Here is a 16,128-nt window from a genome sequence, read left to right on the forward strand (position 1 = left end):
TAAAGTTTTTTTAAAACCTGATTAAAAAAAAAAATTAAACCTGAGAGGAGGGTTTTCACTTTGATAACTGACTTAAAAGTGGAAAGACAGCTATAGAATATGCTGCTCCCCAGGAAACTAACTTAAGTTCCTCACCGTCTCCCACTGACAAAAGTATCATCTAAACCAACAGAAAAGGTTGGGTGAGTGGTGGGCCGAATAATTAAAATAGCCCAGAAAAAATCTTATAAACAGGTTGAAATAAATCCTATGGAAAAGGCATGGATTTTTTTTTCTTTTTCTGGAGACTCATTCATTCAGTGAACACTATGTGCCAGATACCATTTAAGGGCCCGGGAATAAATCACTGAACAAAATGACAATCCTGGTCTTGGCAGAGCTCACATTCTTGCAGAGATAACATCTTTCTCCAGCTATTTCCTCTCTGGACACAATAACCCAAGAATTAAGGAGTACCAAAATATCTTAAGAAAATCTGCCTGTGCCAGGCAACTTCCAGTTGGGAGTCTGGCCTCCTACCAGGCACTGTTTCATTTGTGGCCTAGAGCATTGTCTCTGGAGCCAGACTGCCTGGGTCCACAGCACAGCTCCATACTGACAAGTTGAATGACCATGGCCAAATTACTCAATCCTCATGGTTAAAACAAAAACATTCACCATAATACTTCACACCCCCAACACTGGATTATTTAAGGATACACATAAAGTACTTAGACTATGGCACATGTACTTGGCACATGGACGACACTAAAGTATTAGCTATTATAATTCTAATCCAAGTCCCAGGAAGACAGAGATTACAAGGGTAATAATGGGGAAAAACAACACCACGGGTAACTTGTAAAACATTTTTATCTGGTCCATTTATTCCTTTCATTACTACTTCCTTTGAAAGCTCTTCTGTTCGCTACTAAATTTACATGATGTTCAGTTAGGTTTTAAAAAACTACCAAATATAATCTCCACATACCCACGCAAAACATTAATTCAACTTGGGGTGTGTATACACACATGGTTAAGAGGTTTTTGATCTATTGAGAAATTTTATTTTAGGTTAAGATTAGGCTCAACTTCTCTAAAACAAGAATAATAATTATCTTATGAAATTTTAGCATCAGCATCACACCAGTACCAGCACACACACTCTATGAAAATTGCTCAGTCCTAATGTCTGAAATGTAAATACTTTCAGTCTTTAGAGCCTATACCTTTGCAGTTCTCAATATTCATGATTGAAGTTAATTCTCAATCTAGCTCACTGCATCTAGTAAAAATTAAAAGCAGTCATCTGAAATTGATGGCTCATCATATTTGTTTAAAAGGTCCACTAGCTGTTTAAATATGTGCAGACAATTAGTTTGAACTTAAATATCTGGAAATGGACAGAGGTGATGGGAGAACATCATTGTGAGAAGAATTAAAAGTACTGAATGGTATGTGAGTGTGATGGAAAGCTGAAGTTTAGACATTTCTGTCACCGGAAGGAAAGTTAGTTGGAGGCTAAAAATGGGAATATTTAAGTGAATCTTGTGGTACACAATGTCCATGATTAACTGTACAAAATATAAAAAAGTTCTTTTATGAACTAAAGCAGACATACAAAACTATGGTAATAAGTTAAAATAGAGGGGGATATGGGAAAAATTTTATCTGTTCTACAGTTGTTGTGCTGTGCTTTGAAATGTATTGCATTTTTTGTACATGTTATTTTTCAAAAAAAAAAGTCGATTTTTTTTATAGGATGCCTTCTAGGCTATGTTCTGGAGCAGATAAAAGAAAAAAATCGTATGGTAGCCATGACAAACTCTGGGATCTGTCCTGTAACTACTTGTTGAAGAGTGCTTTGAAAACCATAAAAATAAAAAACAATTGCTTTTTATTTCTTTGTTTTGTATATATTATATTAAACAATTAAAAAGGGGGGGCACTACAACTCAACAAAATGGCAAACTACCCAATTCTAAAGATGGGCAAAAAACTTTAAATAGAAATTTTTCCAAAGAGGAAAAGCACATGAAAATGATACTCAACAACACCAGCGATTAGGAAAATGCAAATCAAAACCACAATGAGCTATCATTTCACACCTACTAAAATGGTCACTATTAATAAAATAGAAAAATACAAGTGTTGGAAAGGATGTGGACAAATAGGGAGACTCATTCGGTGCTGGTGAGAATGTAAAATGGTGCAGTTGCTGTGTAAGACAGTTTGGCGTTTCCTCAGGAAGTCAAGTATAGAACTGCTTTATGATCTGGCAACCCCGATACTAGGCATATAACCAGAAGAACTGAAAGGAGGGGCTTGGACAGACATTTTCACACTGATATTCTTAGTGGGATTATTCACAATTGCCCAAAGATGGAAATAGCCTAGGACCCATCAACCAATGAATGGTAAACAATATGTGGCATATGCATATGATAGATTATTATTACACTATAAGAAAGAATGAAGTCCTGATGCATGTGACAACATGGACGAACCTAGTGGCCATGATGCTGAGTGAAATAAACCAGACACAAAAGGACAATAGTTTATGATCTCACTAATACAAACTAATCATAAAAAGCAAACTCAGAGTTAGAATCTAGAATACAGGTTACCAGGGGATAGAATAGGTAGAGAATGGGAAGCAGATGGTTAATTTGCACAGAATTTCTAATTGGGTTGATTGTAAATGTTTGGAAATGGATAGAGGTGATGGCAACACATTATTTTAGTGTAATTAACCACAATGAATTATGTACATGTATGTGGGAAGGAAAACTATGTGGTAGGATGTAGAAGCCAAGAGTTTAAAGCAAGACCTACAGAATTTGTTGCAAGCTGCTGGCCTCAGGATGGTGGCGGTAAACTGTGGAGATTGTTATGTAGAGCAGTCTGCGAGGAAGAGAACGTTTACCCCAAACAGTTATGTTAAGTATAAAGAACACTGTAAGATAAGAATCTTGCTCCCTCAGGAAATGCCTGCATATCTATTGACATCCTGTGGTATATAACAAGGATCTGGTTAAGAATAAAATTGTCTGAAGTTTGTCTGAAGTAAACTCAAGCTTCAGACCCCGAGCCCGTCTGTGTCTTTCTTTCTTCCTTTCTTTTTTTTCTCATCATTCCTTAATATCTTCCGAGCTCCGTTTCAATAGGAAGCAACAATAGGATATGGCACAGTAAACTCCTTTATGGATGATGAAGGTGGTTAATCGTACAAACATAAGAATGTTCTTCAATGAACTAAAACAACTATACATCACTATTATAAGGTGTTAATAATAGGGTAGTATATGGGGAAAAATACACCTAAGGCAAAGTATGGAGTATCGTTAACAGTAACTATTTTAATATTCTTTCAAGAACTGTAACAAAGGTACCACATCATTGCTAAGTGTCAACAGAGGGGTATATGCGAATACTGATTTTTACATGACTTTTATGCAAACCCATAATTTCTCTAATTAAAAAATATATATATACTAAGTGAAAGAAACCACACAGAAAGTACTCCATATGGTATGATTCCATTTGTATACAGTGTAAATATACATAAATCTATAGAGACAGAAATAGATTAGTAGTTATGTAGGGCTGGGAAACGACAGAAAGGTTGAATAGGGACTGATAACAGGTATAATGTTTTTCTTTTCTGAATAATGGGAATGTTCTAAAACTGACCACGGTGGTGAATGAACAACTCTGTTACTGCACACTTCGGATAAATTGTATGGTATGTAAACATAGCTCACTAAAATGGCTTTCTTAGAAAAGGGCCACATTCTCGAGTCAAAGTGACCCGAACATGAAAGGTCAATAACCCTAGAAAAGTTAATGATCACAATCCAAAAGCGACTAGACTGCAAAGTACAGGCTGCGAACACTGTTTCCAAAGCGAATTCCCTACTTTTTTTCTTTGCATGGGCAGGCACCGGGAATCGAACCCAAGCCTACTCCATTCACCTGGTCAAGAAGACAAGCTGGTAAAAGACATTTTTCAAAGCTGCTTTTAAAAGGGATCAGTCGAAGAATTCGGGATAAACGATCAGTCTGGTTGCGTTTTCACACCGTGAAGGTGGGGAGGTATGGAGACACAACCACGTTAACCTTCCCATACACGAACCATCGTCATCCACGGTCCGTTCTGACCGGGTGGAGAGCCGTGAGCAAGGGCGCTGTCGGTGGAGACTTCCAACAGAGGACAGGTCCTCATGCCCGGTGGAAACAGGGGAGGACCTACAAACGCGGAGGAAGCGGCCCCTGCCGCGCCCCCGAGCAGCACGGCTAGGTGTGGCCTGCCCTTTCTCCCTCCCACACGTGGTCCTGGCTTCCCAGCACCGCGAAAGGCAGCGACCCGCTGTTCCTGGAGGAAAGGAACTTCTGGTCTATTTTTAAAACGATTGCTAGAGCTTCAGGCTGCTCCCCTTCGTGGAGGGAGAGAAGAGCAAAGCGTGTAGGGTGTCAGGTCAGGGGGCAAAGCAGTCCCAAGGACACTGGCCTGCAAAGCAGGGCTCGGGGTGACCTCTCGGGCGGCACCGGTGATCCGGACCACCGGGCCCGCGGAGAGACGGCCAGGCCGTTGGCGGACTCCCCGTCGCCCCTCCCGTCCCCGCGCAGAGGCCATGGCGCCCTCGGGACCCTCCCGCCGCCCCTCGGAGGCTGGGCCCGCCCGGCTACCTCAGCGGACCTGGGACCGCGCTCCCCGCCACGCAGGCCGGACGACGGCTCCTGGGCGCACAGGCGCGTCGCTCGGCGGGTTCTGCCTCCCGCCTCCTGCCGGGACCTGGCCCCGTCGGCCGGGAACTATAGCCCGCGGGCCTCAGCGCACGCTCGCCCTCCACCGCCCGCCCACAGGCCGCGCCCACCCACTCGGCGCAGCGACCGCCCTGTGCCCCGGGCGGCACCTCGGGACACGTAGTCCAGGGGCGAGGGCCGCGCCACGGCCGGCTCTCCGTGGGCGCGTCGACGAGCACCACGGGACGGGTAGTTCACGCGCGCGGCACCACGGGACACGTAGTCCAGGGGCGAGGGCCGCGCCACGGCCGGCTCTCCGTGGGAGCGTCGACGAGCACCACGGGACGGTAGTTCGCGCGCGCGGCACCACGGGACATGCAGTCCAGGGGCGAGGGCCGCGCCACGGCCGGCTCTCCGTGGGCGCGTCGACGAGCACCACGGGACGGTAGTTCGCGCGCGCGGCACCACGGGACATGCAATCCAGGGGCGAGGGCCGCGCCACGGCCGGCGCTCTGTGGGAACGTCGACGAGCACCACGGGACGGGTAGTTCACGCGCGCGGCACCACGGGACACGTAGTCCAGGGGCGAGGGCCGCGCCACGGCCGGCTCTCCGTGGGAGCGTCGACGAGCACCACGGGACGGTAGTTCGCGCGCGCGGCACCACGGGACATGCAGTCCAGGGGCGAGGGCCGCGCCACGGCCGGTGCTCTGTGGGAACGTCGACGAGCACCACGGGACGGGTAGTTCACGCGCGCGGCACCACGGGAAGCCCGTCCCGTCCCCGCGGCGTCCCACCCTGAGCCAGGGCGCGCCGCGCAGCACCTCGGGATATGTAGTTCGAGGCCCAGAGCGGCGCTGCGTTCCAGTCGTCGCCCGGAGCGGCTCCCCGGAAGTGACGTAACAAGGCAGTCACGGCGTAGGTTCCCGGTTTCCGCAAACAGAATCGTGGATGGTTGTGTTGGTGAGTGTAGCGGTAGGAGCCGCGTCCCTGCTTTTCCCTTTGTCTTGAGCCTCTCCGCGGCCGGCGAGTAGGTAGAAGGGGCACCTCGACTCCGGCCTGGGCTCGCTTTGCTCTAGCCCTGGGCCGTAAGTACCTGACTCGAGGGTTCATCGTGCCCTTAGCCCAACGCAAAATGGATGCTAGTTGTGGCGACCGATGGCGCAGATGGGACTGAAGACCGAGGGAGCGCGGGTGGTAGAAGTCCCGAGAGCTGCGTGCACTTGCATACCCAGGGCCGCCCTGAGGGGTGGGCCGGGAGGGGCTCCGGGGTGCAAATAGGGGGCTGTCTCTCTTGAGCGGCGGTTGAGAAATTTGAGCAGAAGATTAAGCAAGAGAGGCCTACGGCCGCGCAGGTGACGGGAAAGGTGAACTTGGCCGAAGAATCCCCTCCTCTCCTTTATTGCACCTTTTGGGCCCCGGAGCTGGCCGGGTCCAGCGGGCTGCTCCCTGGACGTTAGACCCTACCCTGTCTGAGCGTAAGCCTTGCGACCCCAGCGCCCTCAGTCGGTCTCGGTGAAACTGAAATGACGGACCAGGATTGCCTGGGAGCTGAGTGGGAAGTCAAATCCAAATGCCCGTTAGGTCATTTACTGCACATCCATCTCCACTGTCAGTAGACTCTCTTTTAATCTAAGCCCTGAGGATTCTGAGGGACAGCGCTTTTCCATTTGAATTTTGGTCATTATTGCACTTTGACTCTCAATTTTAAACATTCATACCCATTTCTGCAATCGTTTGGAACGGTATCTCATTTATTCTGACGGAATTGGTTATGTTTTTTGTGACATCTTATCTGTAGAAAAAGTGGCCTATGTACATAAAATTGGCGCACATTTAAATTGCAACACTTACTTTAGGAACTTCCGCTAAAGAAATGCATCAGACTTCTTTACTTGAATTTAAAAACAACTTTAATATATTCTTTTTAGGAAATACTACTGTGGCAGAGGAAGAGACTATAGGGATTTGATAATTTGATGACCACTTTAACCAGGTAATCATCTTAAATAATTACCCTGCAGATTGCCGAGTGATTTTTTTTTCCCTTCTCAATCAGTTCTCCCTATTTTGCCACCTGTTGGTATTTTGTTACTTCACACAAGTGGGTAGTGAAAGCCAATTTCCCTTGAGACCCTTTCCTAAAGTCAGATTTCTTTAAACTGTTATCATTCTTTTTTCTTTTCTCAAAAGGAGTCTTTTTTTTGTTCCCAGCTTCATATCTTTTAGGTTCTGTGCATTTAATCTTGAGTTTGCTGAATCTTGGTGCTCTTTTTGACTTTCGCTCTTGCTTTACTTGGTTTGAATAATACAGTCTAACATCTTAGTAGTGGGGAAAAGGGTACAACTTCTTAAAAACACAATTCACATAGTACCTCATTGAACCTCTCTCTAGTAGGAGTTCAGTAAGTTTGTTGAATGAATGAAAAAATGAATCACCCTAACAATTCCTGTCTAGTAGATAGATCTGTTATTTCCCTCCCCCTTGCGTTTTACACATAGGAGAAAGAGTTAAGAGACCTAACTTGCCGTTCAACTAATAAGCTCCAGAGCTGGTTCTTGAAACTTCCAAGTCCAAAGTCATTTTTTCTCTTTTCATTTTCTACCTATTTTAGACACTCATTACAAAATAAGGCTTTCAGAAGTCCTGGCTATAGGTTCCCAAACCTTTTCTGATTGGGGTACCCTTACTGTATGTATTTTCTCAGTGCCCCTAGGCCAAAAGAAATACCTAGCAGTTCTTTTTATTAAGTAGTTAATGCCAAAGAATTTATTAAGTATTTATGTCTTAATTTTCAAAAGAATGTCCTATTTAATTATTAAATAACCACAAATACTTACTTGTGGAATATGTGCATTTGATAGGTCCTATACAACTTCTCAGAGTTTGAAATCAGGTCAGACACTTCCACCTTCATTTTCTGTTTAACCTTGGTTCTCTTGTGGTATCGCTTAAGTCTGAGCTTCACAAAGTTTTAACATTGTCAGAGGCTACATATTGCAGTCTGCACTGTTGAAACTGATGCACCTGAAGCTAGTAGTTTCTATGATATCTGCCAGATGTCAAATATCACTGGGTTTCCCTTGAAATTTTTAAGATATCCTGCCATTCCCCTGGGACTTTGTTGGGGTGCCCTAGGGGTACCTCAGCACCAGCTTAGGGTGCTATACAGTAATGACTCACTCAACTTAAGAATCAGAATAGAAATTAACTTTCTTACTGTTATACCCCTACATCATTTGTCAGTTTTGATGCTGATAGAGACTTTTATGGATAAGACTGTAGAAATGTTTGGGTAATTATAATCCTTACTACCATACATATTCAGATATTCATGTGTAATATAAATCAGTTTACCTTTTGATTTTCCTAAAACTTCTAATTGATCACTGAAGTTAAATGGCTAACTTCTTTTTAAAATTACTTGAAAGTGTCCACGTTGGTGTTTATAAACAGTATCCAGTTTTCTCATTTCAGTGTTGGTTTATGAAATTTTATCATCAATTCAAGAAACCAACTATGGAAAACTCTACAAAAGTAGAGGACGGTAAAGAGATCTCTTTGGAAGAGTCAAAGGCATCCGTAAATTCTGAAACAGAAACTTCATTCGTTAATAATGAAAACACTACAGCTTCTGGCACTGGGCCTACCGAAAATGCTCATTCCTCTGACAAAATAGACACACCGAAAAAGAGAAGGATGGATTTTGAAGATGATCTTATAAAGGGAAGTTCAAGTTGTGGGGAAGACATTCCAGCCAAGCAAAGAAAACTTGATCCTGAAATAGTCCTAGAGGAGAAAGGTTCTGGTGATGACGAAGGTATTACAAAAAAAAGAAAAATAGAAGCTGATGATGTTCCAAAAGATGAAACATCTACTGAAGATGGAACTCAGAAAAAGAGAAAGTTAGCACTTGAGGATGTTCCTGAAAGGGGGAAAGTATGTCACATGTTTTTTCTTCTATTCGTAATGTAATATGTCAAATTGTAGTATGAACTGTTAAGTAACTCTGGTTTTTTCATAATTTTAATAACTTAAGAATGTTGTATTTTCAGTAGGCTATGGACTTAATGCAGTCTAAGCTTTTAACTCAAAATTATTTTGATTAAGGTGAAACCTTTTACTGCTAATGATAATTTTATGTTATCTCAAAACTCTTGTTTAACTAGAAATTTGAAAGTCAGTTTTTATATTTAACTTTTCATTGTGGTAAAGTACACATAACATAAAATTTACCATTTTAACCGTTTTTAAATGTACTATTCAGTGGCATTAAATTCATTCACAGTGTTAATAACCACCACCTCTATTTCCAGAATTTTTCATCATCCTAAGCAAAAAACTCTTTGTCCATTAAGCAGTAACTCCCCATCCTCCTCTTCCCCCACCCCTAGTAACTACCGTTTTGCTTTCTGTCTTGCCTATTATAGATAACTTTTACAAGGAATCATACAATATTTGTCCTTTTGTGTTTGGCTTATTTCACTTAGCATAATGAATTTCAAGATTCATTCATGTCATAGCAGAACTTCATTCTTTTTTTATGGCTGAATTATTTTATTTTTTAATCTGAACATCTATTGATGTACAGTTGGGCTGTTCCCACCTTTTGGTTATTGGGGATAATGCTGCTATGAAGTATCTGCTTGAGACCCTGTTTTCAGTTTTTTGAGTTTGTAACTGGGAGTGGAATTGCAAAGTTATGTGGTAATTCTATGTTTAACTTTTTCACAAACTGTCAAATTGTTTTCCACACTATGAAGAGATTTCACTCTTCACTTGGAGTGGCTGGGAAAGGTCCCAGTTTCCACATTCTTACCAGTCCTTGTTTTCCTTTTTTTTTTGCATGGGCAGGTACCAGGAATCGAACCTGCCCTCTCTTGTGGTTTTGATTTGCATTTCCTAATCACTAGTGATATTGAGGATCTTTTTACGTGCTTGGTTTTCATTTGTATATCTTTGGAGAAATGTCTGTTGAAGTCTTTGGCCCAATTTTTAATTGGACTAGTTGGGTTTTTTGGTGGTTGTATTGTAGGAGTTCTTTATAAATTCTGGATATTGTTTGTCAAATATGTGATTTGCAAATATTTTCTTCCAGACTGAGTCATCTTTTCACACTGAATAGTATTCTTTGATGTACAAAAACTTTCTTTCTTTCTTTTTTTTTTGTATCCTGTACTTTTTGGTGTCATGTTTGAAACCATTGCCAAATCCAAGGTCTTAAAGATTTTCCCGTTTTCTACTACAAAGTGTTCTAGAGTTTTATCTCTTAAATTTGGATCTTTGGTTCATTCTAAGTTAGTTTTTTAAATTATGATGTGAAGTAATATCCAACTTGCATTCTATTGCATGTGGAAATCCAGTTTTCTCTCATCATTCCAGAAAGCCTGTCTTATCCGTATTAAATGGTGTAGCACTCTTGTCAAAATCAATCCTATATGTGATAAGGATTTATTTCTGTTTCTAGTCTTTTCCACTGGTCTCTGCTTATGTCACCACCACCCTGTTTTGTTCTTTTTAAAAATATTTTTATTGAGAAATCTTCACACACACAGTCTGACCATATTATACAGTCAGTGGCTCACAGTATCATCACATAGTTGTATATTCATCACCATGATCACTTTAGAACAATTCCATCACTCCAGAAAAAGAAATAAAAAGAACTCAAACACCCCATACCCCTTTCTCCTTCCTCTGATTGACCACAAGTATTGCAATCTACCCAATTTTTGCTCTTTATCTCCCCTATTAGGCTACTGGACACAGTTGAATAGTTTCAGATAATGCTCTCTAGCCACTCCAGTATACCATGAACTAAAAAGGGTTTTATATATATATATATATATATGTATATATATAATGCATTAAGACTAACCTCCAGGATAACCTATCTACTCTGTTTGAAATTGACAGCCCCTGAGATTTTTTTTCTCTCTTCCCCCTTTTGGTCAAGTCTCATTCCTATGATACTGGGTCCTGGCTCATCTTTGGGAGTCAGGTTCCACGTTGCCAGGGAGATTTATACCCCTGGAAGTCATGTCCCTACGTAGAGGGAAGGACAGTGAGGTCACCTGCCAAGTTGGCTTAGAGAGAAAGGCCAAATCTGAGCAACAAGAGGGTCTCTTGGGGTGACTCTTAGGCATAATTATCAGTGGGCTTAGCTTCTCCTTTGTAGGGATGAGCTTCATCAGGGTGAGTCCCAAGGTTGAGGGCTCAGCCTACTGGATTGGCTGTCCCCACTGCTTGTGAGAATATCAGGAATTCCCCAGATGGGAAAGCTGAATATTTACGCCTTTTTCCTCTTGGGGGACTTTGCAAATACTTTTTTAGTCTCTTGTCCAAATTACTCTGGGATATATCAGGGCATCACACTAACCTGTACAAACCAAGATCTCATGCCCTATTCAAGATTACATGTAATTATACTACCAACCTGTTTTGATTACTCTCATAGTAAATTTTGAAATCAGGAAGTGTGAGTCCCCAACTTTATTCTTATTCAAGATTATTTTGGCTCTTCGGAACTCCTTGCTATTCCACATGAATTTGAGGATCAGCTTTTCCATTTCTGCCTGAAAGGCTACTAGGATCTTGATTGGGATTGTGTTGAATCTGTAGATCGCTTTGAGTAGCTTTGACATCTTAACAATATTAAATCATCCAAATCATGAACATGTGTGTCTTGGCTATTATTTAAGTCTTCTTTAATTTCTTTCAGGATTATTTTGTAGTTTTCAGTTTACGTACCTTTCAACTCCTTGGTTAAATTTATTCCTTGATAGATGCTTTTAGATACTATTATAAATATAAATGCTTTCTTAATTTCCATTTCAGATTGTTCCATTGCTAGAATATAGACCCATCACTGATTATTATTATTATTTTTTTAACATGGGCAGGCACTGGGAATCGTACCTGAGTCCTCTGGCGTGGCAGGCGAGCATTCTTGCCTGCTGAGCCACCGTGGCCCACCCCCATCACTGATTTTTGTTTGTTAATTGTACCCTGCAACTTTGTTGAATTCGTTTATTAGCTTTACTAATTTTCTTCTGGATTCTTTGGAATATGCTAGATAAAGCATTGTGCCATCTTCGAATAGAATTTTACTTCTTCCTGTCTGATTTGTATGCATTTTCTTTCTTTTATTTTGCCTAAAAGTTCTGGCTAGAACTTTCATTACAGTGTTGAATAGCAGTGAGGAAAGCAGGTATCTTTATCCCTTCATGTTCTTATGGGCAAAGCTTTCAGACTTTTACTGTTGAGTATGATATTAGCTGTGAGTTTTTGTGAATTTGGTTTGCTAATATTTTCGTGGGGACTTTTGCATCTATATCCATAGGGGATATTGCTCTGTAGTTTTCTTATTGTGTCTTTGTCTGATATTAAAGTAATGCCTCATAGAATAAGTTAGGATGTCTTCCTCTTCAGTTTTTTTTTTTTTTTTTTTTTAAGTTGAAAGGGATTGGTGTTAATTCTTTGAATGGTTGGTGGAATTCACTGGCTAAGCAATCTGGTCCTGGACTTTTCTTTGTTAGGAGGTTTTGATTGTTGATTCAGTCTCTTGCTATAGGTCCATTGAGATTTTTGCATTTCTTCTTGAGTCAGTTTAAGTAATTTGTGCCTTAGTTTGTCTTTCTTTCTTTTTTTTTTTTACTTGTTCAACTCTCTTTTGTGTCTAAATTAGTTGAGATTATGATTTAATGTGATAAATTTGAAAATCATACTGAGCTTTGCTTCCTTAATATAATTCCTTAAAGAACTAGATTGTTTCCAACTCTTATTACTGTAGTTTACATACAATTTAGCTAAATAGATACAAAAGCCTGATATATTTACCTGGGGCATTATTGAGTATAGGATAGCAAAGATAGCAAGTCATTTTCATCTTGGAGTACCATATTTCAAAGAAATCCTATGCAAAATTTGAAGTGGGAAGGAAAGAGTACTTTGAATGAGTAAAATTCTGCCATTAGTCCTAGAGGAAAGTGTAAATATTCCAGGTATATGTCATTGGTGGAATGTGAATCGCTGTAACAGAGACAAGCTTGAATTATAAACTTTTATTTACAGACTCCTTTTTTAAGTGAAAATATTATCTTCAGGGCTGATGTAAAATAAGTAAAAGGTAAGGCATTTTGGATGAAAAGTTGTGTTGGGAAAAGTTGAATCACTTTTCCTACCATGGCATTTTTACAGAATGCTTACGGGATACAAATTGAAAACTGTTGAATGAGATTAATAATAAGCAATAATAGACTCACTGAACATAGCCTATCCAATACTAACCCTTTGCATATTTTGTCTCATTTAAACTTCATGATAATTTTATAATAACAAAGTAATAAATGTGAATTTAGCAATTGTTCATGATATTTTATACCCACATGGGGACCCCATCCACTGATTGTTCTTTATGAAATTGAATAAATCAGCTCTGAAAAAATGCTGGTTTTTAATGACATTGGCACCAAAATCATACAGTTCAAAGATCTAGATGAAAGTTTTAAACCCAGAGGTGTTTTTTAAGACAGAACAGGAAACACATCTTAACTTCTGATCACAGTTGTGAGATTTCTGTGGTTAATGCCAGTAGTGAATTTTACCAACTTTAGTCCTGTTTTATCTTTAGGTCAGATTCTCTTTTAGGCTTTTTTTTTTTTTACCATGTTCTGATCCTTACTATTGTACCATTCTCTTATTTTCAGAGCTTGGAAGAAGGACACAGCTCAGCAGTTGCTGCCCACTACAATGAACTTCAGGAAGTTGGTTTAGAGAAGCGTAGTCAAAGTCGAATTTTTTACCTCAGAAACTTTAATAATTGGATGAAAAGTGTCCTTATTGGTATGATTGGATTTTTGCTTTTTGGTTTAGAAGTTTTAGTTTAGTTTCTGTGTCATTTTATTTTTCCCCATATGGTTAACCATTGGTCAAGCTACTAGCTCTTTCATTTCTGTGCATTTAATTATCCAACCTTGAGTTTAATAAAGCTGAAGCCAAAGCTAGGCTTCCAACATCAATTTTTCTGATACATACTTTTGGTTGACTGCATAAGGCATTATTGAGTATTTAATTGATGTTAAGTTAATTAGGTTTTTAAAATCGATGTGCTCTTTTTATACTTTGAATTATTACTTAAAAGCTTTAGGTGACCTTAGTTTCACTGCACTTTAAGAATTTTCGAGCAATGGCATAGTTATTATTTAGATTTAATGTTCAGGCTCTATTAAGTCAGTAAAATTGCTGGGAAAATGGATGGTGTAATAGATTCTCACCTGTGGGCCGTTAATGAGTTGGAAGGTTATGTGTGTTGGTTGTGCATTGGGCTTGTTTTTCTTACATGGCGTCTGGGGAGAAAAAAGTTTACATTGAAGATGGGCAAAGACCTTCAACTTTTTGTAGCCAGTATTTTATCTATTGAAGCTCACTTGAGGAAGGAAAATAGATGTTAGTGGAGAAAATATGATTCATAATATAATTATTGCTTTGTTAAGTAGCCAGACTTTTATATGAGTGAATTTTGAAGTTTTTGAAAGTTTTGCTTTTATTTTCAAGTTAGTCTGTGGAAAAGTGAAAATGCTTTCATTATACACTGGAGGGAAAATATGCTAATTGTGGGTACTTTCTACTAGTTTTGAGGATAATATACTAGTTTTTAAAGATAAATTTTTGTATTCTGAAAAGCATTGGGTGTGGGAACTAGTGTCATTATTTCAAACCTGTCCCATCTTTGTTGTTTTTTTAAATTATTGTTACTGTTTTATTAGAGAAGTTTTTAGGTTTATAGAAAAATCATCAGGAAAATGTAAGGTTCCCATATACCCAATCCCCACACATGCAGTTTTCCCTTTAAGACTTTGCATTAGTGTGATACCTTTGTTACAATTGATGAAACAATATTATAACTATTAACTATAGTGTGTAGTTTACTTTAAGTTTCACTGTGTTGGACCCTCCTGTAGTTTTTTAATTTTTATTCTAGTCACATATAATAAGACCTAGAATTTCCCCTTTTAAGTATATTCAAATATATAATTGAGCTGGTATTAATTACAGTCGCAATATGTTGCTACCATCATCGCTATCCATTACCAAAACTTTCCCGTCACCCCAAACAAAAACTGTTGTACCAATTAAATATTAATTCCCTGCCCCTTTACCCTCATGGCAGCCTCTGGTAATCTGTATTCTAATGTCTGACTATAAGTTTCCTTATTCTAATAATTTCGTATCAGTAGGATAATGCAATATTTGCCCTTTTGTGTCAGGCTTATTTCATTCAGCCTATGTCAAGGTTCCTTTTGTATCAGAACTTCATTCTCTTTTATGCTTAATAGTCCTCTGTTGTTTTTACACATAGCATATTCTGTTTATCCATTCGTGTCCGGGTAGACACTTGGATTGCTTCCATCTTTTGGTAATGGTGAATAGTGCTTTCACATTGATTTTATTTTTTGTATTTTACCATTTCCGTCCCTGTATTTTTCATCTATTTTCCTTGTGGCTACTATGGGGCTAAATTTAACATCTTAAATCTATAAGTCATGTTTTATATGATACCAGCCTAACTCCAGTAGCATATGCATACACTGTTCCTCCACCTCCTCATCCCCACCACCTTTTTTTTGGTGCATGTTACAAACTGTATCTTTATATATTGTATGTCCAAGATCATACATAAATTTATCAATACTTTCTGTGCATTTGCATTTTAGAACTTCTAAGAAGTAAAAAGTGGAGTTACATACTAAAAAATGCAAAATAATAGTACTGGCATTTATAATTACTCATATGGTTACCTTTGTCATGCGACTTTATTTTTTATCACTTTGAGCCACTGTCTGGTGTCATTTCCTTTCAGTCTGAAGAATTCCCTTTAGCGTTGCTTGTAGGCAGGTCTAATGTTGACCTCAGCTTTTGTTTATCTGAGAATAACTTAATTGCCCCTTCATTTTTGATACAGTCTCTCCAGGTATAAAATTCTTGGTTGGCAATAGTTTTCCTTTAATACTTAAAAATAATATTTTGTCCGTTTCCTTCTTCTTCCATGCTTTATGATGAGAAATCAGAACTTAATCTTATTGGGAGTCTCTTGTATATAACACACTGCTTTTCTTCTGCTTGTTCCAGAATTCTTTCCTTCTCCTTTGCATTCAGCTGTTTAACTACGGTGGTTCTCTTTGAGTTTATCCTGTGTAGAGTGTATTGGGGCTCTTGAATGTACATATTCATGTCTTTTGATATATTTGGGAGGTTTTCTACCACTGTTTCTTTGAATTTTCCTTCTTTCCTTTTCTTTTTTTATCCTTCTGGACTTCCATAATGTGTATATTGGTATGTTTGATAGTGTTCCATACTTCTTAGACATTGTTCACTTTTTAAAATGATTCTTTTTTCTTTCTG

At 39.7% G+C, this 16,128-nt stretch overlaps 2 protein-coding genes across 12 annotated transcripts in view; one reads left to right on the forward strand and one right to left on the reverse strand.

Annotated features, from left to right (window-relative positions):
* FAM210A (family with sequence similarity 210 member A) overlaps window positions 1–5,602 on the reverse strand; it is a 46,937-nt gene extending 41,335 nt beyond the window's left edge. Inside the window, exon 1 of one of the 8 annotated variants that reach the window (XM_077136077.1) lies at window positions 5,549–5,602. The gene's annotated coding sequence lies outside the window, so the exon portion shown is untranslated. Of the gene's footprint in view, window positions 1–4,668; window positions 4,858–4,895; window positions 4,969–5,548 lie in introns of those variants that run through there. The other 7 variants (XM_077136079.1, XM_077136074.1, XM_077136078.1 and 4 more) reach the window with 7 other exon arrangements.
* The window catches only part of RNMT (RNA guanine-7 methyltransferase), a 52,492-nt gene continuing 41,925 nt past the window's right edge, over window positions 5,562–16,128 (forward strand). For 2 of the 4 annotated variants that reach the window (XM_077136068.1, XM_077136071.1), the window contains exons 1-4: window positions 5,562–5,687; window positions 6,656–6,720; window positions 8,203–8,664; window positions 13,434–13,569. In XM_077136068.1, the coding sequence (XP_076992183.1) occupies window positions 8,212–8,664; window positions 13,434–13,569 (589 nt within the window). In that variant the 5' untranslated portion in view covers window positions 5,562–5,687; window positions 6,656–6,720; window positions 8,203–8,211. The other 2 variants (XM_077136070.1, XM_077136069.1) reach the window with 2 other exon arrangements.

This window comes from Tamandua tetradactyla, chromosome 18, assembly GCF_023851605.1.
Source record: "Tamandua tetradactyla isolate mTamTet1 chromosome 18, mTamTet1.pri, whole genome shotgun sequence".
Classification (NCBI taxonomy): Eukaryota; Metazoa; Chordata; class Mammalia; order Pilosa; family Myrmecophagidae; genus Tamandua; species Tamandua tetradactyla.